This window comes from Triticum aestivum, chromosome 5B (genome assembly GCF_018294505.1).
Source record: "Triticum aestivum cultivar Chinese Spring chromosome 5B, IWGSC CS RefSeq v2.1, whole genome shotgun sequence".
NCBI classification, from domain to species: domain Eukaryota; kingdom Viridiplantae; phylum Streptophyta; class Magnoliopsida; order Poales; family Poaceae; genus Triticum; species Triticum aestivum.
The window spans coordinates 400,668,312-400,694,931 of NC_057807.1; the positions used below are offsets into that span (position 1 = coordinate 400,668,312).

A 26,620-nucleotide genomic window follows, 5' to 3' on the forward strand; every position below is an offset into this window, starting at 1 on the left:
CGCTATGATCAGACAGCGGCCCCAGACTATGTTCTCCATCCCTTGGCTCATCCTGCTCCATCGCTGGGTCCATGGGGTCGTCGTTACCTTTGGAGTCGACCGGGGTATTATTCTTTCTTGTGCCGCTATCGCTGTTTTTGGTGTGGCGGGATTTAGAGCGGTGCCGTCGCTCGAGAGGATTATCCTCTGTTGCATCCTTCGGTTCCTCGCCGTTGTTTTCTTTGGGTGTGTCCACCATGTATATATCATATGATGAGGTGGCTGTCCAGCGCCCTGTCGGCGGTGGTTCCTGTTCTTCTCCGGCATCATTGTTCATACCGTCGATGTCTTCGGAGTCAAAATCAAGCATGTCGGTTGAGTCGTTGACAGTGGCTATTAAGTGGGTGGTGGGTGGGAGACAAATTTCTTCGTCGTCCGCTTCCCACTCCAGCCGGACATAGTTCGGCCAAGGGTCTCTTGAAAGGAAGAGAGATTTCAACGAATTTAGCACGTCGCCCAAGGGTGAGTGCCAAAAGATATCCGCGGAGGTAAACTCCATGGTCGGTGCCCAATCAGGTTTGATAGGCACGAATGCACGCAGTTCGGAGCCTATGGCCGGAGACGAGTCCGAGGGTCCGATGACACATACCTCATTGGAGGCGAAGTCTGTGTTCGGCTCTATCGTCGATGAGTGTGCGGCCTCCGTGGTGGGGTCTATCCACTCGTCCTCGGAGGGCACAATCTGCTCCGAATCTAAGGCGGGGACAGCTGTAGGCGTGATCTCCCGAACACCGTCTGATAGCATATCTAAGTCATGCTCATCGTGACTGTTCGACACACCTGTCATGGGCTCGAATCCGTTGAAGATCAAGTCTCCGCGGATGTCGGCAGTGTAGTTCAGGCTTCCAAACCTGACCTGATGACCAGGGGCGTAGCTATCGATCTGCTCCAGATGGCCAAGCGAGTTGGCCCGCAGTGCGAAGCCGCCGAATACGAAAATCTGCCCGGGGAGGAAAACCTTACCCTGGATCGCATCGTTGTGGATGATTGAAGGAGCCATCAAGCCTTACCATGACGACACAGTGGAACTCTCAATGGAAGCACCAATGTCGGTGTCAAAACCGGCGGACCTCGGGTAGGGGGTCCCGAACTGTGCGTCTAAGGCTAATGGTAACAGGAGGCGGGGGACACAATGTTTACCCAGGTTTAGGCCCTCTCTATGGAGGTAATACCCTACTTCCTGCTTGATTGATCTTGAAGATATGAGTATTACAAGAGTTGATCTACCACGAGATCGTAGAGGCTAAACCCTAGAAGCTAGCCTATGATTATGACTGTTCTTTCTACGGACTAAACCCTCCGGTTTATATAGACACCGGAGGGGTCTAGGGTTACACAGAGTCGGTTACAGAGAAGGAAATCTGCATATCCGAATTTCCAAGCTTGCCTTCCACGCAAAGGAGAGTCCCACCCGGACACGGGAGACGGGACGAAGTCTTCAATCTTGTATCTTCATAGTCCAACAGTCTGGCATAAGTACATAGTCTGGCTGTCCGAGGACCCCTTAATCCAGGACTCCCTCAGGCGCCCCACCTCCTCTATTGATCGTGGGAGGGGGACTTGGGGGCGCACATCCCCTTAGTGGGTTGATGTGCTCCCTTCCCACACATGAGGCCCCCCCAACACTTGCCGGGGGCCCCGAAACCTCTTTCGGCTCTCCTGGCCTCAACCCAGTACCTCTGTAACACTCCTGAACTCTGATGACCTTCGTCCTATATATCGATCTTCACCTCCGGACCATTCCGGAGTTCCTCGTCATGTCCGGGATCTCATCCGGGACTCCTAACAACCTTCGGTAACCATCATAATGACACAACTATACATATATCGTCACTAAAGGTTAAGTGTGTAGACCCTGCGGGTTCGAGAACTATGCAGACATGACCGAGACACCTCTACGGTCAATAACCAACAACGGGACCTAGATGCCCATATTGGTTCATATTCTACAAAGATCTTTATCGGTCGAACCTTGATGTCAAGGATTCATCTAATCCCGTATGTAGTTTCCTCTGTCTATCAGTATGTTACTTGCCCGAGATTCGATCGTCGGTATCTCCATACCTAGTTCAATCTCGTTACTAGCAAGTCTCTTTACTTGTTCCGTAATACAAGATCCTGTGACTAACCCATTAGTCACATTGCTTGCAAGCTTCTTGTGATGTTGTATTACCGAGTGGGACCTAAGATACCTCTTTGCCATACGGAGTGACAAATCCCAGTCTTGATCCATGCCAACTCAACAAACACCCTCGGAGATACCTGTAGAGGACATTTGTAGTCACCCAGTTACGCTGTGACATTTGGTACACACAAGGTACTCCTCCGGTGTCAGTGAGTTGCATGATCTCATGGTCATAGAACATATACTTGACATGCAGAAAATGATAGCAATAAATTTGACACGATCATGTGCTACGTTTATAGTTTGGGTCTTGTTCATCACATCATTCTCCTAATAATGTGATCCCGTTATCAAATAACAACTCATGTCTATGGCTAGGAAACCATAATCGTCTTTGATCAACGAGCTAGTCCTGTAGAGGCTCACTAGGGACATGTTGTTATCTATGTATCCACACATATACCTGAGTTTCCGATCAATACAATTCTAGCATGGATAATAAACGATTACGATGAACAGAGAAAATATGATAATAACCAATTTATTATTGCCTCTAGGGCATATTTCCAACAGGAGGAGGGAGGTTTTGTCATCCAGGAGTACACGCAGATGCTTGTCTACGCAAGTGACAGCTGGAAGATGGTGCATCTTGTGCTAGTTTTGTGATTGGAGGCTGACAGTTCTGGTTTCCTCTCCGAGGTATTATTTCACCGACAATGGTCTTACTTCAGGCAAAATACTTTGGAGGCCTGTAAAGCTGCTGATCAACAATGGAGCAACGTCGAGCTCAGGTGAAGAGATGATCTGTCTCCTTTTCCTTAGTGGAGAGGAACATGCACTGACTTCTTGCATAGGATTATCCTATCTTTCCAGTCTTGCAATGTTGATGTTTACGTGGCTTGTAACTAAATCTTTATGTTATTAATGAGACACGTATTACTACGCAAAAAATCACTTTTATTCAAAAAAAAATGGAAAATGAAATTCATCTCGTGCACACTCTGCATTGCACAAACGTCCCATCTTTTCTTTTCTTTGAGGGGTTGCACACATCTTACCTTTTTTCAAGACAATGTTGCACATAGCTTTACTGCCTTATTACTGGAGGATAGGAACTTGGTGCTCTCAGGTACCCGCGCACCCTATATGCGCCAAAAATTTAGTAATTCAAAAAAAGTTAAAAAATCTAAATCTTTTTTGGAATCAAACATGATCAGGTATTGTGCTCGTATAAGAAGTTTGGACAAGAAGTGATTCCTATTGACTTGAGGGCAAAAAAGACAAGTTTATGAAGACAATATCGTGTGTACAATACTTGTACATAGCGACCTTTCTCCGAATCTTCGACCTAGGATTAAACCAAAGCCATTCTCTGACAAAACTTTTTATACAAGTGCAAGACTTGATCATGTTTGATTTCAAAAAAGATTTGGAATTTCTGAACATTTGTTGAATTACTTTTTTTTTTTTGCATATAGGGTGCGCTGGCACTCGAGAGCACAGATGTATTTTCCCCTTACTCGCCTTCTTCCTTGCAGTCTTGGGCCTCTGTTTCTTTTCCTTTACCGTTTTGGGCCTTGGTTCTGTGCTCTACAGCCCATCAATCTCCAAACCAACAACGGTCCAGGGTTGTTCACTTTCTGCGAACCCTAAAAAAAACAAAAAAACTTCACTTTCTGCGAGCGGGAATACGAAATTAGCTGCGGACACCCACGAAATCCAAGTCCCCGCTCTCCTTTGCTTCCTCTCGCCAGAACCCCCAACCAGCAAACCCCACCGCCGCTCCGGCCCGGCAGAGTCCCCTCGACCCGCGGCGGCCGGCGATGGACCGGATCCACGTCACCGTGCGCGCGCGGCCGCTCCCACCGGAGGACGCGCAGAGCAGCCCGTGGCGGATCTCCGGCAACGCCGTCGCGCTCACCGCCCAGCCCTCCACTCGCTTCGAGTTCGGTGAGGAATCCGCCCCCCTAACCCTCGCTTCCTGACGCTAGCCGCGGGATTACTGAGAAATTGCCCTCTATTTCGTTCTCGCAGACAGGATTTTCGTCGAGGACTGCCACACGGCCGACGTCTACGGGGCCCGCACCAAGCACATCGTCGACTCTGCCGTGCAAGGGTTCAACGGTAAACATTTCTTTGGCACAATTTCCAATTCTGATTTCTACAACTTGCTAAGTTGAAAATTGACTCCAGCTCTGAGTAGAATCTGTGGGCCGCAATACTGGGCTCTTTCGCTTCTTACATAGTGGTGCTTGATAATAATGTTCTCACCTCTCAATTGTAACCGACCGATACAGGATGAGCAATGTACAATGTACAATTTCTAATCATACGAACTCTGCCATAAAACGCTACAGTATTCTTGCTCGCGCCTTCTTAAATATATTTTTCATTTATTAGATTTTTTGTGAACTATCCGCAGAATATATTTTTCTCCATCATTCTGGCAGCATGTGGGTATTAATGAAATGTTCGGTCCCTTTCCTTGTATGACAGGCACTGTGTTTGCATATGGACAAACTAACAGCGGAAAGACCTATACAATGAGAGGATCTGCTAATGAACCTGGAATAATACCGCTTGCGGTTCATGATTTATTTAGAACTATACAGCAGGTGATTTGTATGTCCATTCTCATCAGACAATCTTTATTCTGCTTACTGTGTAATGTGTATCGCGGATTGCTTACAACATATACACAGTTATTGCGTTTGGCTATTAGAGTACCGTCTAACTGTCATTTTTTATTCCGTGCAACTAGTACGTGTCCTGCATAATTGCGTGGTAAATGTTTGTCATCATATTTAATGTATTGAACCCACATAAAGATATATTGTTATGCTACTTGTAGAAATACAATATTATGAATGGCACAATATTAAAGTTCAGATTGTCAGTTTGCAGATTGTTAGTTTGTAAATGTTGTTGGCCTATGAGGTACCATTACGCAAAACTGAAGCTCATGTTGCTTGCCAGTCGGTGTTTTTTATGTGATGTTAGGGCAGTGCATGAAATTAATGAGCACATTTGACATTACATCTAGAAATTAAAGCGGATGATGCCTAACTGTAGTTAGAAAAAAATATCAGCTGTGATCAACTCGGTGAACCATAAGTTCATAACTAATATCTAAAATATTTTGAGAACCGTGAATTTAGCAAGTCTATGTTTGGCGTCAAGTCTGCATGCTTGAGATTATTTTTGAGGGTGAAAAAAAAAGAGAATACACAGGGAGAAACACATTGGATTGGGACTCTACTTGCATCCCGTTCCTTTTTATCAGATTCAAGGTTGCATGCAGATTAGTTATTAGTTATAAGGATATACTGTTGTGATCTTCTTAGAAACAATTATGATAATCTATTGCTCGGTCTGTCTAGGCATGATTATATGATTATAAAGGTCTATTGGTTTTGACTAACTTATCAGAAATAAGTCCATCAGACTCTTTTGTGGACTGGGACTCTACTTGCATCCCATTCCTTTTTATTAGATTCAAGGTTGCATGCAGATTAATTATTAGTTATAAGGATATACTGTTGTGATCTTCTTAGAAACAATCACGATAATCTATTGCTCGGTCTGTCTAGGCATGATTATAAAGATCTATTGGTTTTGACTAACTTATAAAAAATAAGTCCGTCAGACTCTTTTGTGGATTTTTTTTGACATTTCTCTCTTTTTCTGTCACATTGTGCTTTTAATATACAGTTATGAGACTGAAGGGAGATATGTTTGGATAAGTTTGTCTGTCAGTTATGATATATTATGTACTTAATGTCTTCTTATGTTCGTACTATGTTTTCACGGTCTAAAAAAAGTTGAGATGCAAATGGTCATAAAGGCTAATGTGACCAGCTTGGTTTTTTTAAGGCCTGTTTAAAGTACTCTTAACTACCTCTGTGTTTAATACGAAATCACCTTTGTACACTATGAGGCTTTGCTTATAGTTTTCATTGCCTATAGTGTATAATTCTGCCTGACTTAATTTTTACAATTTTAGCATATGGACAGAGAATTTCTTGTCCGCATGTCTTATATGGAGATTTATAATGAAGAAATAAATGATCTTCTTGTCCCAGAACATCGAAAATTGCAGATTCATGAGAATTATGAGGTAATATTTCATCATTAGTATCAAATAATTAACACTATTTTGAAATATTATGTATCCTCCTTGCTCTTCTTATTGATATTCTTGTTTGTAGAGAGGCATATATGTTGCTGGCTTAAGCGAGGAAATTGTAACCTGTCCTGAACAAGTCTTGAAGTTTGTGTCATTTGGAGAATGTAAGTTTTTTTACTGTTTGGTATCTCAATTAATTTATGATTAACTTATTTTAATAATTATTAGAAAAATTGCAGCCCACCGTCATATCGGGGAGACAAATATGAATGTCTACAGCAGCCGTTCTCATACCATATTTCGCATGGTATGCTTAGGTTCCATTGTGCTGTCCTATATGCAATATCAACCTATCTTATGCCACAAATTACTCAGGTTATTGAGAGTCGAGATAAAGCTGATGACAGTGACACAGATTCTTGTGATGCTGTTCGAGTTTCTGTTCTGGTACACACAATTCTCAGTTTTAACTAGCATATGCTTTTGTCCAAGTTACTTCTTCTTTTAGCTTTATACACGCAAAACGCACAAAATATAAGACGTTTTTTGTTTTGCATAGAGCATAAAAAACTTCGTACATTTTGTTACGGAGGGAATATTTCACATTTCTCTTTAACACACATATCAATAAGGAAACAACATGTGCATTTGATTTTTTATGATGACTAAAATAGGTGCATTTAAATGAAAATATTGCCTTGAATCAAAACAATAACTAATCGCAGACTAAAACTAAATTGCTGCTCCCTCCATATCACAAAAAGTGACGTTGTAGACATTGACACGGTCTTCAAGATGTAACTTTGAACACTAATTTATAATACAAAAATACAATTGTATAAGACTTAGAAAATATAATATTCTGAAAATATTTTTCAAGACGTACATATGATTTTCAAATGGAATAATTAAAAGGATACTCACAGTCAAACGTTTTAATTTTTTGATCGGAGGCATGTCGAAAGCGTTACTTATTTGTGATTGGAGGAAGCAAAACATTATCTTTCTTGCACTAGTGGTTGTACTTTATACAATTATTGTCTGCCAGGGTTTGTTTTGTTATGTTGCAATTGACATGTATTTTCACATTTTAGAATCTGGTGGACTTAGCTGGTTCAGAACGTGCTGCAAAGACGGGTGCAGAAGGTGTGAGACTTAAGGAGGGTTCCCACATTAACAAAAGTCTAATGACTCTCGGAACAGTAATCAAGAAACTAAGTGAAGGCATAAAGGGCCAGGGGTAAGTTAGAAACTTCTTACAACGACTCAAGTTGATTTGATTCCCCCTTTTGGGTTCATTTAGTAATGAATTTCATAATCAGGGGGCACGTTCCTTACCGAGATAGTAAGTTGACAAGGATATTGCAACCTGCTCTGGGTGGAAATGCTAACACAGCTATCATTTGTAATATAACACTTGCACAGGTATGCTATATTAAACATCTCCGTATCTCTTATTGACCGGTTCCTATATTGCTTGGTATTGGAGGTAGAACACAGATATTAGGTGTTTTATCTTTTCTCACTTACTGCATTTTTGGACAGTAAAGTATGAACCACAAGTATTTATTATTTCTTGTGCATTGCTATTGTAATTTCAATTGTTTAATTCCCTCAAAGAAAATCAACTGTTCAATTTTATTTAACGGTTAATTGTATGGTGTTGGAAATTATAAAATGATTATCATGACATCCTCTTTGGTCATTAAAATGGATTCCATTTTAATTTTAATTTCAGGTATTGCGTCATAGGTCAGTCATTAGTCGGCTAGCCGCAACTATTACCTTGTCATGTACTCATGTGGCTTGATTGGTGAACTGAAAAATTTACAATAATACCATTAATCAAAATAAGATCTGTGGGGAATTCTTGATTGTAAATTTAAAAAAGCAATATTAACATAATGGTAGCTTTGCAATATTATATGATAACCCTTTTAGGGCGCGCTTGGAATGGTTGTAAGTAAATACGGGGGTGTTTACTTTACACTTGTATCTTACCAGCCACGTAGCAAATTTCGGCTGGAATCGAAACGACGAGCCGAGACCTGTATTTATTTTACAGGTGTATTTGGAGGAAACACGACAATCCAATCAAGGCCTTACATAAGGGAAACTAGTTTTTCACAACGCTTCCATCGAAGAAATCCACACATATAATTCTCATTATTAAGTGGAGAAAAACAGGTGACGGGCCAGTTCGTTGCGGGATAGTCTTTAAGGACATTGGTATTTTTTTCTTCTGTAAGTTAGGAATGGACAAATATGTTACATATGTGTTATTGTGTTGGTGGTGGTGCAGTGGATAGAACTCCCTCAGCTTTAGAAGATAAAATGTGTTACTAGATCTTTGTACTAGCGGAATTCTGACTTAATGATTATCTACATACTACGTGTTCCTCAAATGATCTACTCCTAAAGTGATGTGAATATTGTAGAACTAAAAAGGGCAGCCTGGTGCACGTAGCTCCCGTTTGCGCAGGGTCCGGGTCCGACCACTTTGGGTCATTTGTATGCAGCCTTTCCCTACATTTCTGCAAGAGGCTGTTTCCAGGACTCCTTTCCCTACATTTCTGCAAGAAGCTGTTTCCAGGACTCAAACCTGTTGATCCGAGGCAACAGCTTTACCGCTGCACCAACGCTTCCTTTCATGTGATAATCTACAACCATGCTTAGAAAATACTACCTCTGTACCTTAATATAGACATTTTTGGCACTATCATAGTGTCAAAGAAGTCTTATATTAAGTTAAGGTACAGAGATAGTACTAGAGTAACAGAAATTGGACATTTGAAAAGAAGTTCAAAAAAAAGAGAGAACAATTATTCTTACAAAGTTACAATTATTTATTTGCTTCAATTTTTTGGCATATGTCCTTGCAAACTATTCACTTTATTTGTACTGTAGGTCCATGCAGATGAGACTAAAAGCAGCTTGCAATTTGCTAGTAGGGCATTACGTGTTACAAATTGTGCAGAAATCAATGAGGTAATGACATTTTCTTATTGTCAATCAAATTGCGTTTTCCTGATTAATTAAGGTGTTAAAAATGCATAAATGTTTACTCCACATGTATGTATGCAAATACAGATTTTGACGGATGCCGCTCTTTTAAAGCGCCAAAGGAAAGAAATAGAGGAACTTCGAGCAAAACTCAAGGTATGTATTAAAAAAGTTATGTTAAGTCAATGCATCTTGAACCTAAAAAACTGTATACCTGCGTCCACAGAACTCTCAAAGTGAACACTTGGATGAAGATGTTTTGCACTTGAGGAACACCCTGCTACAGGTCCCTTTCTAATCCTTAAGCACATCTTATCTTGGTTGTAGAGTATAGTGCCTTAAATAATCTGAGTACTGTTTCCAGAGTGAACTGGAAAAAGAGAGAATTGCTTTAGAGTTGGAGGAGGAAAGGAAAGCTAAAGAGCAACGCGAGAAGAGGTTGCTTCAGCAAGCAAAGAAGATCGAAAATCTTAGTTCGTTGGTTTTAAATTCAGAGAGAGATGATAGGGCTATTGTTTCTAGTAAGGTCAGTACTCATTTCCTTTATCTCATAGTATGTACTGATAGTCATAACAAGCTGCCCCATTTAGACAGCGGAACAACAATGTAAACCTACCTCTGATGTCTTTATATTTGTCCCTTGAACAGAACAAAAGAAGGCAAACATGGTGTGCTCGACCCCTGTCGAATGAATTCAGTGTCGAGGTATAATATACTGTAACATGTTAAATTCATCATTCTGAAAATCTAAAGGTACATTGTTCTTTTGGGGTCGCCATAGCATCATGAGCTGATTGTTCTCATATCATTTATGAAATGTTAAAACAACTGCCCAAAATATTCACTTGGATGCCCTTCTTTGTGGGTACTTACTTTACTTCTCTCCTCTTCTTTAGTTCCTGGGATAAATTACATGTGATATTCCATTTTTTGGTACTTCATATGGATACATGACATACTTCTGTCAATGTTCATGTTATAGTTTTCTTTTCATGTTCAGTCCATGACAGAACTTCATCAAATTTATAGAAGACTACATATGTTGTTAAGATATGTTTTGGGCATCTCTACAAATATCCAGGTTCAAGAACCTGCTTCTGAACAAGGCTCTGCAAGCAGCTCAGTTCGTGAAGAGCGTAACATGGGGATGCCCCCATGTTTTGAAGAGCTAATGCAAGAAAGTTACGCCAGCAATGGCGAGCCTTCTGCTCATGGTTGTTCATTCAGTGATCTATCAAATGAAGATGTTTCTCTTCCCGATGCACATGCTTTGTTGCATGTTACCAGCAGAAGAAAGCCAAATACAATGGTGTGTGACTCTCATTTTCAATTAATGCAACATATCGCTATTGAGGTTTGATTGGAAAAGTGAATCCACATTTTTTTACTGCAAATGCCTTCTGAATTTTGAAATACATTGTCTTGACAGAAGAAAGCAGATCAAGAGCAACTTAGGGGTTCAGTGCCTGAACTACCCCAAGACCCTAATGAGCAGAAAGATGCCATGCTAAGTCAAGAACCTAGTGGCTTATCTGCTCGAGAGTCCGAGGCAATTCTTGTCATTAAACAACTTCAAGACCAGGTGCTAGTCCTTTTTCTATGATTTCCCTATTCTGAAATGTGTTTCCAATAAGTATTTCTGGAAATCCCAAGTAGGTAAACTCGCTGGAGTTAGAGAAGAGTTTGATTCAAAATAACTTGGACGATGTTCTTGAGGTGGCAACGCAGCAGAAGGCTTCTTTCAGTGAGAAGTATGAAGAGGTGAATTATCTTATACTGTATTATATTTAAAATTCAAACATATCCAATATGTTACTTCCTTTTGGGTGCTAGGTAGCTTTGTTATCTTGTCAGGCATGTTATATTATCGATATATTCGCCTATTAAATCATGAGTTAACAACTTTAACATGCAGTTTGGTACTACTTTGGTCTGTCAACTATCGCCTGTTGCTGAGCTTGCTCCCTTAATTACGAAATTGGCCAAATAGATCTGTGTACACAAATTTGGCCATGTTAGTCCTTCTGCACAGCTGCCATCAAATGTGGACATGTTGACTCAGTTTAAAGACAACTTTCTGACTCACCACAAGAGAAGTGTCGAGAACACCATCATCTACTTCTTAGATTTTATGCTGTCTTGTGTGGACTATTTAGATTTTAAAATCGGTTGTTACAAATCTTTTACAGCAAAACCATTTGGTTTGGTCCTTGCGTCTTGCATGTGCTGCTAAGGCCTAAAAGAGCTGTTACAGATATTTATCAACACGTCTGCACTAAGTGATTTAAGAACGACCACCAACGGAGGAAGTCCTCAGGGTGATGAGGGCCTGATGGGCACGTTGAGAGTGACGGCATGGACAGTGAGCGACCCTCCTTGATGGCTTCCATCTGCTTTCCTGTCGTGGCGAGCATGGCAGGAAGGATGCTGAAAAGGAACTTGGAGAAGGAGATCTTGCTGACCATGATGGCAAAGGTGCCAAGGAGGAACTTGGGTAAAGGATTGTTGCTGTTGACGGCGATGGTGAGGTTGCGCACTTGCGCTGGAGGGCGAGCACAAGCAGGAAGGGCTTGGTTCACGAGCTCAAGCAATAACTTGGCGAACAGGACACCGGTTGGCTATAGCCAATTGCACCCCGCCCAGACCCTGCAATTAATCAACAGAAGATACTTAAAAAACCAAGTTGTATGTTAACTTTATTAAACAATATCATGTTATTTTAATTTTCTTGATATTGTCATACATGTGGTGATAATCAAAATTACCCATGAACCAATTGTCCCAAAAAGAGGGAGCAACAAGCTTTGCTTACCATTTTGTACATGTTTTCTGTGGTAAAAGTAAGACCATCAAGTAACCTCATTTTGACTGGCATCTGGTGAAGCTGCCATCTGTTTTCATGATCATCTAAGACTCCCATATTTAGATTTACTTCTAGTGCACAGATATAAAAGAATATGGCTGTTATACTATCCATTTAGCTAAGAAAATCACATAGCATCTGTGTGATACTTTTTTCTTAAATGTTATCTGTTCTTTAAACTGTAACTCAATAGCCTGAAAAAAGTTCATTACAGACATTGGTGTCCTTCCTTCATTATGCTCTACCTGCCTTGCATTAGCTTCATTATGTTTCCATGCTACTTGCATCATATGAGAGCTATTTAGAATGGATTTGCATATTTTCCTTGTAATTGTCTATTGATTCTTGGCCTGGTTTCAGCTTCAGAAGAATGCTCTGGCGGCACAAGAAGAAGCAAAAATTGCTGGTGAGAAGCTATCAGCTCTGGCTACTATTTGGAAATCCAAACAAGTACTTTCCTATCTCCACTTGCATTGTTCTTTCTCTTCTCTAATATAATGCATAATTAGGATGTTTAATCAGTTCTCTAATCTTCTTACACCATTTTCATGTCGCAGTCTGATTTATTGACATGATTGCGTACTTGAATGAAACATTTGGTATAACTACAGGAACTAGTGGATGAATTCCTCAGCAACGTGTCAATGGAGACTCATGGAATATCTGTGCAGATGGATCAGACAACCCACTCAGTCGACAATGCTATTTCTTTCATTGAGGAACTCTTTCAGAGTCTGTCTGCGATTGCAGAGAACGTAACTGTATGTTTCTCTGATCATGATTGTATCTCCATAGTTCATTGATTAATCATGTCCCTCTTCCCCTTGCTCTCCTTTCCTCAATATTCACCCTGGAGTCATTTCATTAAACAAGTTGTCTCAGTCAAAATTCAATGTTGGGCCAGTGTGCATTTTACTAAATTATTGGTATCACCTCATCAATTAAATAATATGAAATACTTTGGCAATTCAAATGTTGAATGTGATCATATCCTCTGGATATATTGTTTACGTATAAGCTACTATTTTGGTTACGCAAATAAGTATTTGCATGAATGGGCGCCATCGACTTTGTAGGTCATAAACCAGTTGAAAAAGGTATGCAGATGGTCTGGTAAATGTCTGGTGCCGACGGAATACTTTGTTCTGTCTATTATCAATTTGCATATAGATCTATCTATGTAGACTTAGTACCACAGTTGTTTTTCTTGTAAGTACTATATTTCGAAATGATCTCAATTGTTCTTTCTGTAGGAATTCAAGCAGTCTGCTTATGGGCATATAAAACAATCCAGTTACGTGATTATGGATCATGAGAAAATGTCAAAAACATTGATGGAGAAAATCAGCAGACTTGAATTGGAGAAGGTAGCTATATCAACTTATCCAATCCACACTTCAATTTTGACCAGGCTATACATACTTAAATTCTAAGGAGCTACCATTTGTTAACATACTCTGACTTGAGTGCAGAAGCTGCTACACGAACAGTTCCTTAATCAACAGGATGAACTTCGGAGGATGAAGTCCAGTCTGGAAAGCTGTGAGAAGTCCAAGGATGTCTGTCATTACTTAAGTTATTAAGCTATCGTCAGTCATCAAGTTTCTAACTTCTTGTGTCTGCTCTAACAATGTTACTTATACTCAGGATTGTATTCTTCAACATGAACTTGAGAAGGATAACATTCTCTCAGAGCTTCTAACTCTCCAAAAGGAAGTCACGACCTTGTCATCATCTTCCTTGATGAAAGAAAAGGAGTCTATCCGAAAGGAACTTGAAAGAGCGAAAACAAAGTTACGAGAGACTGACAACAAGCTGAAGAATTATGTTCAAGAAAAAATTAAACTTGAGGTTATTATTTTGTACTCAGTAATTTGATCGTTCATTACGGTGGCACAAATTCAGGTGTATCTTCTCCAAAACGGTAAAATGTAGCAAGTATGAATCCATACTCTTTGTCCAGGGTGAAAAAGCGGAGGCACACAGGGAAATAAAGAAGTTACAAAGCCAGAGGACCCATCTTGAACGTGATTTAAGGAAACATGATTCTGTCACTGTTGATAAAAGACATGAATTGAATGTGAAGCCAGAAGAACTTGCTGGATTTTTTGATCAAGCTGTGCAGTTGCAGGTTGCAGTCTTCCCAATTTGTATTACTTTGTGCAAACACACTATTCTTAAGCATCCTGATACATGTTGAGGTGCTCATATGATATTGTTATAGCAAGACTTACGTAAATCACCACAGCTCCAGGAATAAACCCAAACTCCAACTACACCCTCATACCATACCGTGGTTCTAGATTATATGTTTCAGACAGCTGCACATTAGTAGCTGGTATACCATTGTGGATATAACATCACTTGTCCCAAGCTACTGGCTAGGAAATACTAGTTTTTTTTTTTGGATTCTAATAGTTTATTGCTCTCATACCTTGTAGTTATGCCACAAGTTTTTTTAGTAAGCCCGGTTTCAGTGCCTCGTTTCTTTATCCAGAAGGTCCATCATTTTAATTGACCTGCAGTCAGAAAATGAGTGCCACCTTACAAATTTACAATACATGTGTTGTGTATGTATGTATTACGGCATTAATGGCATGCAGTCTGTTCTTCATTTACTGGAGCTTATGTTTATCTATGACCGTGTATCTTGTTTCTTCATATTCAGGAGGAGTACCAAAGGCTTGAGATTCATGCTTCTGATATGGAAGATGAAATTGCTTCTTTGCAAGAAACTTTAGCTACCTTGACTGCAGAGAAGGAAGAAGCGCTATCTAAAGTAGAGTTTATGGTGTTGGAACAGGAAGATCTCGAAAACAGGCTTACTTCCGCAGAATCAAAGATAAATTCCTTAAACGACGAGATTGTTGTATTGGTATACTTAAAATGGCTTTGCAGTATATTTTGCCAGATCCCCCACACCTTTTGTCTAACCCAAAAAAAAATTTCACCATGAAATTTCTTTTTTCTGTGATACAGACCAAAAAACTTGATGAATCTGAGTCTTTTGGTAGAAAAGTGGAGGCTTCTCTCAGTTCTATATCAAAGGAAAAAGAAGACTTGGGAATGGTAATTAGCTTTACGGTTTTATCCAAAACGTTGACGCTCTCCGTAATTTGTTTGATTTTTTTGTGCTCTGAAATGCAGCAACTTACTGATGTTCTTCTGGAAATGGAATCTGAAAGATCAATGTGGATAGCCAAGGAGAAAGCATATTTAGAAACTAAGCAGCAATTGGATATATGCACTGATGAGAATAGTAAATTATCCGAAGATTTGATTAAGGTACGTTCAATAGAGTTCTCTTGATTACATACCTGCCAGATCTAATTTATGATCAATCCTCAACGTCGACAATTAGCGTGCAGATGCAATGTGGTTATCTTCTAACTGTTTTTTTTGTGAATGTCAACTGACGATATGTCTATAATTTGAGTTAGGCAGAAGTAAGCACTGTGCATGCATGCCATCTGCAGTTTAGAATTATTTGACTAGTGAACCGTTGATCAGTAAGCAGTAGAAGTCGTTAGAAACTTTATACCATGAAGGCATGAATTATGTTTTGCCATTTCGATTTGACAGCTCAAACTAGCTTCTCAAGTTCCTTCCGTTTATTTGATCCATATTGTACTGTATTTAGTACTCATAGAAGGACATCACTATATTTACTCTTTTTTTATTAGACATCCATTGGCCTGTCTTGGTATGCAGGAACAAGTATGGGGTACTGCAAGATGCCTAATTTTAGTTTATTTTTTTAGTTCATGTTAGTTCCATGTTTATTTTCATCAATTTTTTATATAATTGTCTGTTTCTCATTTCTTATTACTGTATATTATTTCAATATGTCACTAGGTGAGACAAGAGCTGGTGCAGTGTAGAGAATTGTTAAAAACTCGGGAAGACAAAATGATCCTTTCTATGGAGCATAACATAAATGAGGGAAAATGCTGGTCAGTCTTCTCTCAGAACCTCTTTTCAATGCAACAGTACCACTCTATTGTGCTTCAGTTTTGTATCGACTTGGTAGGTAACAGCATGCACATAGTCTATTACTAATGTAGTTTCATTCAATACTTTTCACACGGAGCTAAGATGCTTCATATATTTTGAATGTGGTTTGATGAGAAACAAAAGAACAAATCAAAATTATCAGAAGTTCTTTTGAATCTTTAGAGCATTAGCGATGAAAGCAATTTTAGAACGCAGGCAATTACTCCAGTGCTAGTGAACATAAAAAGTTCATAGAGTAAATCATCATAGGTTCCAAGGAAGCATGGTGTGTTTGCATACGCTCATGTACTCAACTTACTGCTAGTTATGTTATCTGATGCAGCAGGGAGAGTTGTGAAGAATCAGAACAACTCGTGGAGAAAGGAAGAAACATTGATAATGAAAATGTAAGCCTTAAGCCCATCCATTTTGCTCTTAGTGTGAAATCTTTTTTTAGAACATCAGGAAACCAAATTTAAAATATGTATTCGTATTGTCAGGACTAGTTGCACACAAATAAGTACCATCACCAGGACAGCTATGTTGTTTCACTTTTGAGTTTTAATGATCTTTCCCTGTTGAGAAACAATTGGCTAGAGTTTCTTGCTATGACTTGGTTGTTCATGGATCACACAAGATTGCTAACCATTAATATTTTTTATAATTATTAAAAATTTCAGTTGATTTTCTAGGGAGTAAAACTTCAGGAGATATATTTTCCATCTTTTGTGTTGACTCCAATTTTGAGCAGGAACTTTTCAAGCAACTACAACTTATTTCGGAAGAACGCGATAGCTTACTTTCTAAGATGAAACAGATGAGCTTAGTCATCAATGAATTAGAAGCCTTAAAGGAGGTTTCCAATAATAAGGCAAGTCAGATAATTTGTTACAACTTACAAGTTATCTCAGTAAATTAAATTTAAGTTGTTTTTATGTGTCATTTATGCAGCTACTACAGGCCAAAGCTAATATGGATGAGTTGAGCTGTCAGATATCTGCCATGGAGGTCAAGATGAAAAATGTAAGCATTGCTGAACCCATCACTCTCTACGGTTGGTTCAGGCAGAGTATTTCTGCGGTTTGAGTTTTGAAGTGTTAAATCTTCCAGAATAAGTGCCTGATTACTGTACTGAGTATCAGCATCAAGCTTTGGAAATAAATTCATTGTAGCTTTGCACGCAAGTAGGGTTCTTGTAGTAGCCTGTGCTGAGATAGGAACATCTGCTGTTTTATTTTATTTTATAGCATTTTTATGTGTTCATTCACTTTTGGAGAGGAATATCATAAATATTTCACTAAACACAGTACTAGGACCCTGAAAGCAAAAAAAACGTATACAAGCTGATGAGTTTAGATTCTACCACAGAACACATTCCCATTTTCAGAATCATAAGTGGGCTGATGGAAGCAGCATATAGTTAATCATTCTGGCATGTTTTCATTGCATAAGTTGCTTGTTTGCGCACTGAAGTTCTATTCCAATAGATCGACATGCACTCAACTGACTCAAGATGAAGATTTATACTGACACCAACCCTAGAACCTTGTTTCCTATAGTTCCTCAAGTTTCCAGAGAACTGAGTGGACTACTTTCAGAAACCGACTGTAATGCTGGTATTTTTGTACCACAGTAATGCTATTGATGACATTTCGTAACTTGACTGTTGACAGTATATGTAGAAAGCATTGAAAATTGACAGACAGTTAACGCAACAAAGAAATTCCTGATGATTCTCTTGCAGTGCTGTGTCATCAAATTCCGGAAGAAACTCAAATCGGTGGTTCTAGCTGTCCTCTTTAAACTGTTGTGTCACTTAACTAAAATTTCCTGTTCAAATTTTGTCTGATCGCGGTTCAGTAAAGCAGTGACTGGCCAGCCAGTGAAGCAGAAGAGCACACTGCATGCCAGAAAGATCGCCCGCCAACCAGCATAATCTCCACAACACCAGTTCCATAACCTGCTTTCTTTCTACAGGATGCTTCGACCCACAACAAAGAAAAAACAAAGCTTCGCATGCAAATCCGGTGGCTGCAACCAGAGCTCGACGCGAACCGCGGAAGGCTTAAAGAGGCAGTAGAAGAACGGGCGCTGATGGATGAGAATTATCAGAAAGCAACCGACATGCTGAAGGAAAAGCTGAGAAAGACGTGCCGTGAGGTCCTGAAGCTGAGAGAAGAGCTTAAACGACCAGAAGCCGCATCAAACTGACGCAGTAACCTTTCTTCTTCGCAACTACGTGCTCCTAACCTAGTGGAACCGTTTCACGTGTTGGCAGCGGCGATAATTGCCTCAATGCAGGTCTGACTCTTTCAGACCAGTGCCTGAGTCGGCTTCATTAAGATTGCCAGGTTGTACAGAGTCGTTAGAGACCGTCGTATTCCGGCCTGGACCCCTGGTGCCTCGTGCTACTGATAGCTTTGCTAGCATTCCGCTCTGAAGTTGTAATATGCTGTACATTTGCTTGTGGTCTAATGATTTGGGCTTGGACATGGACGGGTCATGGGCATCAGCCCTAGAGGACGACTGGTACAGGCCGGGCTTCACTCGGTGCTGTACACCTCTAATTAGCCATCCAGATCGTGAATCCAAAATTTCCAAGATCGTACGCTCATGGGTCTTGGCCGCCCTGGGCATTAAAGGCATGGTTGCATGCTGAACAGGCTCGCAAGTACGTATGCTCTTACTAGGCTGGTTGATTGGTTGATCCTGAACATATAATGTGATCATCTAAGCATCTGAATAACCGAGTTCATGCATCTATCCTGGCTGTTCGGGGAAAGGGGATTTGAGATGGAGCCGTGGTGTTAAGAAACTGTGCTAGTAAGTTTTGTGGCACTTCAAACCACAACATAGATTTTGGACCTCGGACAGGAGAGCACGCCGTGGTCTTCAAGATGAGCCTTAGGTTTGTTACATTTGCTTGCAAGATGAGGACAATGTCGAGCACATTCTGGTGCAGTGCTCCTACGCAAGAAAAGTTTGGCACACGTGTTTTGACACTCTGCATGTAAATGTTGGCAATCTGGATGGGCAGGAGCCACTCGAGGAGTGGTGGCTTAGGGCTAGGAGAGGATTCCACGGGAAGGAGAAGAGAGGATTTGACTCGTTGGTCATCGGAGCGTTGTGGGCCATTTGGAAGCAAAGAAATGCCCATGTACAACTCGCCGGAGCAGGTGGTTGGCCCTAGAGAGCTTGCTTTGGTGATACTTGGGGACATCCGTGATTGGTCACGTGCTAGTTTTGGTGTGGGTGGGTTAGATAGATTTGTGAGAAGTTAGCTTTGTTTGTACTCCGGTGTGGGTGTACCGACAATTGATGTTGGCATTGGTTGTCAGATTCTTGTAAATATTTGCTCCCTTCTATAAAGTATGGTACGTCAGCGTACTCTCGGGAAAAAAACACACAGCGGAAGAGTCTGCTGAAACTCAAACATGTTTTCAGTCTGCAGCAACCTTTATCAGGAATCAAAACGTAAATAGCGCGGTGCACGTGTTGCCAGGTGAACTAGTAATTAGCATAGCTAACAGCACACTGTTTGTGGCACTGGATGTTTCCTATCATTGTCTCCGTTCTTTTTGTGAACGACGTCGAAGAGAGCGAATTATGTTCTTCGCGAATGGCGTTCTGCAGTTTCGAGACCAAACATGCTACTTTATCTACCCAGCTGAACTGAGTGGCTGACCCGGCCGAAAGACCAGCTTTTCCTTGGGGAGTACGTAGAAAGAAGAGAAGACAAGCTCACCTCACACTCCCAGGAATGAATAAGGGTCTGTTTGGTTCCAAATAAATCACCAACTTATAAGTCGAAAAGTAAAAAAGGTGACTTATTTTACCAAACAGACCCAACTTATAAGGGTCTGTTTGGTTTCAATAAGTCACCTGATTTATAAGTCAGGTGGCTTAAAACCAGTGACTTATAAGTCACGCCTGTTTGGTTGTCACCTGACTTATAAGTCATTTGACACACCTTTCCACACCAATCAACATCATGCAGGTGATGGGACCCACGTAAAAGGGGTGACTTATAAGTTTTAAGTTGAGGTAGAGCAACTTATGACTTATAAGTTGGGGTGACTTATAAGTCGGGTCTGTTTGGCAAAATAAGTCACTTTTTTTCACTTTTCGACTTATAAGTTGTTGATTTATTTGGAACCAAACAGGCCCTAAGTCACCCCAGCTTATAAGTCATAAGTTGCTTTACCCCAACTTAAAACTTATAAGTCACCCCCTTTTGTGCGGGTGCCACCACCTGCATGATGTGGATTGGTGTGAAAAAATGTGATGAGGTGACTTATAAGTCAGGTGACAATCAAACAGGCGTGACTTATAAGTCACTGGTTTTAAGTCACCTGACTTATAAGTCAGGTGACTTTTATTGGAACCCCTAAATCATGTTTGGCTTGCAAGAATGTGGCATAGGCACACCCGACCTGTCCATCGGAATCAGAATCTTGGGACTGGGAACTTGGGGCCGACCGACACAGGTGAGGTGAGAGCGTGGCGTGGAAGCAGCCACCCGAAGCCTTTTTCTTTTGTGCCATTCCTTCCTGATCACCGTGCCTGTCCATCTATCTACCTCAATGGTCTCGTCACCGAGGCGGGACATGGTGGACGGGACGAGGAAGCTGCCGGTATCGGTGAACCTCGTTAACAAATCTCGGTGTCATGTTTGTGTGATTGCTTGGTCCTCGGATGATCGACGGTATGCCTCAGATTTATTCTAAAAAGTGGTATCAAAGCAAGGTTCGATTTGAGGTTTCGGTTGTTGATCTGGAGGTGGAGCAGAATTCGTCGGATCGGTTGGTGGTCGGCTTGCGACTGAAAAGATCGATAGAGGCGGCGGGAGTTCTGCTCATGTCAGAAGTAATCGGAAGCGGCGGCTTAACGTGACACGATTGGGCGAAGTCTCGGCGAGATCGGATTGCAGCGGTGGCGACGGTCGTGTAACGCGCTAGGGCACATGTACGTGCAAGCGCAGGGGTCGAGCCAGGCCACAGAAGGCTAGGCGCGTGGCCCAGGTGGCGGTTAGCGGTGTCCACCAGACAAGGTCCAGGTGGAGCGGTGCCTTTGGTCCAAGGCCGAAGGCGCACGGCTAGTGGCTGGCGCAGGTGCTAGATAGCTGCAGGATAAGGCCGTGACAGGCGTGAGAGTTGTGAAAAAAAGGGCAGTCTGTAACAGTATGGTAATTGACGTTAGCATGGATAGCAATTGGATTTAGAAAAGGAGCATTGGGAGGTGTGGCGGCACACTTGGTGCAGTCACGAGAGCTTCCATGGAAGCAGTTTTGTGATGCATTGCTAATTGCGTACGGTGTTTTACCAGGAGTTTAACAGATTGGCAACGTGCATATATGGTTCAGAGGAGCCTGGAAGTGCATCGTGAAGATCATGCATACACATGGCATTCAAGACATGCACAGATGTGCGAGCGGTCATGGTGCAGGGTGGAGCATGGTTGCAGTCGGATATGTTCGGCTGGGTCAGACTTGTCGGTTTGACGGATCGACGCAAGTCGGTTGGTGCAGAAGACGGTGGTGGGATCAACGACGACGACATAGGAGCGTGATGCTGATGGTGACCGACTTCTGGGGCGTGGAAACACGTGGCACATGCCCCGAGGGCTTGTGTGACTTCGACAAGACTATGGCGTGGGGTTGATTCAAGGTGGTGTACAAACGGAGCCTGAAGTCGACGGGGCGCGAGGGTGGACTGATCATCTACCATGGAGTCATGTTGAAGGTGAAGCTGGATTGAGGAGGTACGGTGTAAGGATCCAGGGAATCGAAGCCTATTCAGCAAGGGCGGGAAAAGCGAGTGACACGTAGTTCGGACTGAAGCCCAGTGGTCTGATGGAAGCGTGAAACTCGTCACCGGTCGGCAATGATCGGCGGTACTCTGCAGTGAGGGTTGAGTGGTGTGGTTTTGCGACCCTTGAGATTCGACCGGGACAGCGGAGACTCGACGTGGTAATAGCGGCGAGGCGTGCGGTACGCACGGGACATGGAGATGGGCCAGGGCTCTGGTGGTCATACATGTGGTGAGACAACTGCGAATTTGACTCGGGATGACTACAAGCAATGGTGAAATTCCTTCAAGTTTCAGACAGATGGTCAAAAAAAGAGCGGTGATATTGAGTTCAGGTAATTCTTATGTGTGACACCCAACATGTGAGTTGTTCATTTTGCATGCAGGTCAGTGATCAGTGTGTGATGGCGTTGGACTGACACTCTGGAAGTTGGGAGCACAAACTAGAGTAATAAGGAACTTAATTTTGCTCGAGTGTTGACTGTGGTCAAGAAAAGAAGGGACTACAAGTTGCAGGTGGAGTCACATGGAGTCTTTGGAGTAGCAGCGGTGCTCATGGGATAAGCTCAAGTCCAATGTACATGCAAGTTTGACGCATGAACGAATTCAAGGTGGTGGAGAATATTCGCCAAGGCGGAGTTTGTTAGAGTTGTGTCGAATATTGTGTACAAGACAGGTTACAGCTGGACTGTGAGTAGTATTGTGTTTAGATAGGATATGAAGTCGTGTCCTAATAGGACACTTGTATCCTAGGCCTTTCTTATATAGCGAGGGTAGACACACGATGTAACCTATGCCAACATAATAGCACCAGAACGCAGGGGAAGCCGGCGGCATGTGCCGGTGTCCAGGGCGACCGGGTGCGGTATTGTAGCGGTGTCACGGGGAGGAGCGTCCGTAGTCAGGCCCCGGGGATGTAGCCATATCGATGAACCTCGTTAACAAATCTCGGTGTCGTGTTTGTGTGATTGCTTGGTCCTCGAATGATCGACGGTATTCCTCGGATTTATTTTAACACCTTGCTCGCCGGCCATAGCACCGCCCCCGAAAAAGTTCAGGAAAACAACCGATCGAGGCGGCGGTAGTGATGGCTAATGACAGTCAGGGGGTGTGGTGCTCCTTGAGGCGAGCGATGATGAAATCTGCGAGATTCCACGTACTGCTGCTACTACGACTACATTCCCGTGAGTGCGACTGCCCTGCGTCTGCGTGCATGATTGCTCATGATGCACCCCCGCAGTGGCCTCGACCCGATCCTTATCTCAGACCCAGTGGAGACGATGATGGAGAAGAGAGGAGGAATGGATGATCGAGTGTACTGGGTACCCCCCATCGAGTTCCAACCCGTCCTTGACCAAGGCCTTGACCCCCACTTTTAACCCCGCAATCATTGCCCGCCCAGGGGCTTGCTTTTTGTTTGATCCGGCTTTTTGTTTGGTCTTGTTGCCTTGTTCCTTTCCCGATGCAAAACGCCAAGATCGGCTAGGTTGCTAGACCTAGGTATAGGTAGCACTGGCTCGCGCTCGGTACGGGACGGGGTTCGCCCGTCCAGCCAAGAGCATCGCGACGAAGAAGCACGACAGTACATCTCAGTTTTTTGTTAAAAAAAAACAGTGCATCTTTTCGGTATCTCAAGGACAGTACGTCTCAGTATCTCACGTACCGACGTAGTACTACGTGGTCGTGGTGTACCGGTCGGGCGGCTCTGGCAGCTCCCACACATGCAGGGTTGCGTGCATGCGTACGTATGTCTGATCTGCGACCCGACGGAGACGGACGGGCTGAACAGTCGATCGATCTTATTACTAGCAGGGCAGGGCAGGGCGGCACGCGTAGACGGCAGACGTACAGTGGCCCGCCCGGACGCGCTCCCCGCACCCGCCGCCGCCGGGCGCACCGCACGGACGCGCGACGGATGGCCGACCTGGCCACGCACCCGTGACTGGACGCCCGAGATGGACGGACGGGAGCACTGTGCACGCGCAAGGCGTGCGCGAAGCCACGAACCGCGCCCATGCCGCCACCCCAACGGAATGCCCGGGGCCCTGCCGGGGCCGGCCCGATCGACCACACGGACACGGTGGCGCGGACGAGCACGTGGGTCGCTGGCTGAACCGAAGGAGCCTCCCCGCGTGCGTGCGTGCGTTTTTAGCGTCTTGCTGTTGGGCGTCACGGAACGGATTCTGTCCGTCCGGCCGCTGGGAGGGGAGATGGCATGCATTATCGGCCGGGCCCTGGTTAAGGAAGGGGAGGAGGTCCCCGCCGCGCGCGCGCCCGGTCCACGGTCCACCCAATCCAAACGGAAGAGTGGCTTTGCCTGTTCACCTTGGAGCGGCACGCAGCTACGTGCATCTTCGTAGTACATCCGGCCATGCCATTGCCATGGGCTGCCTTTTTCCGCCGGGCAGGCCAGGCCGGTCGCTCTCCGTCGGCCTCGTGGGGTACCCTGCCCGGACTCGACTCGAGGCTAGCTATCCATCCATATCAGCAGCTACACATAGCCAGCTGCGAACGTGGCTTGCCCAGGAGTAAATTGCTACACCTGTTTGAGCATATGCACAGCAGGAGGCTCTGAAAGTCTAGCAAAATACGTAGGTGTCCAGAAACTTTTTAATTATGTCTATTCATAGCTCTTGCTTTTCGCTCCTAGGTCCTAGCCCTAGCTAGTTCGATCGGAAGCTCGACTCGATCGCCGAAGAAGCTAGTGGAAGCTGCTGGTCAGAATGATTCGTTGCTTAACCACAATGAAACCGGACCGGCAAATCAACATCGTTAATCAAGGCAGCAGCTCCTAGCTTTACCTGACAGTGAGGTCGACCTTGCAATTGGAAACGCACGTACCACTGCCCCACGGCTACGGCCTACACCGCAAAAAACTGGAGTACCACCGCCCGTCGGATCCACGTCGGCCTGACATAACATCGACCCGAACGCAACTGCCCTGCTGGCATCCCACCCACACATTTCCCGACTCGACTCGTGCCCAAAACCTCGCCAGCGCTGCCCGCTACGGCGACATGCATGGCTCGCCCTCGCCTCATGCACGCACGCACGAGAGAACGCCTCTCTGCACTGCACGAAAACTTTTCAACGATCGCCTCTGTTTGGGCACTGGAGACCGGCAGCGCAGGATAGGGGACAGGGCCCGTGGAATGTGATCTCAGCGCGATCGCAGCCACGGCCCCGACCGACCCGCCATTAATGGCCTGGCTTCTACGTGAAGGCAGCGCAGCCACAACGAGGCGGCCCCGTGTGGGCAGAGCCGGGGATAGACGTCGTCCCTTGCCAGGCACATGCACAGGTGGTACGGGACAAAAAACAATTCATCCCGTTCAGCTCTCCGAGGCGCCACTACTCAGTCCGCAGCGGCAGCAGTGGAAAAAGCCGAGCGCACCGGCAGCGGCATGCACTGCGCCAAGAGAATCCGAGGCATCCATGAGCAGCCGCGCCGACCCGAATTCTTCTCATACGAGTGTGTTTTCTCGCCGGACCACACACCTCTCATGCATCCATGCGACGTGGATTCGCTGGGTTGATTAAACATGGGCAGGAGAGCAGCGAGCAGCGGGCATAGAAAAGGACGCCCAAGTTGCACCGCTCCGCTCGTGGTTCCAACTTGCGGGACAAGGGTTGACATGCATGTTCGCCGCTTCACTTGGCGGATCGGCACGAGGGTGTCCAGTCAGCTGGCTGCTCCGGTGAGCGGCAGAGATGGGAGAGACCACATGACACCGGCAGCGTGGAAGGGACCAACCGGTGTGTTTGTGTCCTCGCCTTGTCCCTTGGGGCCTTGCCAGCTATGGCCCTGGTCGGAACGCCCGTCGCCGGCACGCCCGCGTGTTACCGTCGTCAACTTTTTTCTTCTCGGAGAATTAGGGGGTGTTTGTTTCCAGGGACTTTTTGATGTAGGGACTAAAAAAGCCCCTAACAAATCAAACAAGGTGGGACTTTTTTGGGACTTTTTGCTAAAAGTCCTTAGAAGCACCTCCTTGAGAGTCTTTTTTAAAAAGTCCCAGGGACTAGAAAAAGTCCTAGGACTAGAGAAACAAACACCACCTCATTTGTGCCTCCGGCCCGTGTCGCTCCCCCGCGGGCGACCCGGGTGCGCAACCCTAGCCACCGGCCCCTCGATCCCCCCTCTCCCTCCCCTCCCCGCCGCCGCCGTCGGCGGGCGCCCGGTGGCGGCGGGATCTGCTCGCGCTCGCCTGGAGTAGGGGCCGCGGGGGGCTTCTTCTTCGATCTGGCTGGGGTGCTCGGAGGACGGCACGTCGTGGCCAATGGGGGCGCGCAGGCAGGAGATGGAGCAGGGCAGCGCTGCGTGCTGGTCGGTCGCGACGCGCGTGCTGGCTGGGGTGGCGCGCCCCGACGCACCTCCTTCGCGCGGGGGAGCTGCGTCTGGAGGGCGGCGCGGAGGCTGGGCTGTTCGGTCTTGGCGCGAGCGGTGTGGCGGAGCGCGTGCTAGGCGCGGGCATGGTCTGGCGCGACGTTCTTCTCACGGGGGCTCGCGGTTCGGTTGGAGGCACAACGGGTGCAAGGCGAGGGCTTTCACCGGATCCTGGCGAGGAGCACTTCTGGTCGGTGGTTGCAGGTGGAGCGTCAGCATCGGCGGTGGCGGCGGCGTTGGATCAGCCATGGGGGTGGCGGCGCCGAGATGGCCCTGCCAG

The 26,620-nt window shown here is 44.4% G+C and overlaps 1 protein-coding gene across 1 annotated transcript; it reads left to right on the forward strand.

Moving 5' to 3' along the window:
* The first annotated feature begins 3,856 nt into the window (after positions 1–3,856).
* Positions 3,857–18,641, forward strand: LOC123112087 (kinesin-like protein KIN-7I). Its single transcript, XM_044533006.1, has 31 exons — positions 3,857–4,114; positions 4,199–4,288; positions 4,661–4,779; positions 6,168–6,281; positions 6,373–6,454; positions 6,530–6,597; positions 6,666–6,737; positions 7,385–7,530; positions 7,613–7,715; positions 9,198–9,278; positions 9,381–9,449; positions 9,520–9,579; positions 9,658–9,819; positions 9,942–9,998; positions 10,375–10,602; positions 10,723–10,875; positions 10,950–11,054; positions 12,517–12,606; positions 12,768–12,917; positions 13,410–13,523; positions 13,629–13,715; positions 13,804–14,007; positions 14,120–14,287; positions 14,825–15,031; positions 15,136–15,225; positions 15,304–15,441; positions 16,012–16,109; positions 16,493–16,556; positions 16,901–17,020; positions 17,101–17,172; positions 18,127–18,641. The coding sequence occupies exons 1-31, from the start codon at positions 3,988–3,990 to the stop codon at positions 18,358–18,360; spliced, it is 3,672 nt and encodes a 1,223-aa protein (XP_044388941.1). The 5' UTR covers positions 3,857–3,987; the 3' UTR covers positions 18,361–18,641.
* The last annotated feature ends 7,979 nt before the right edge of the window (positions 18,642–26,620 follow it).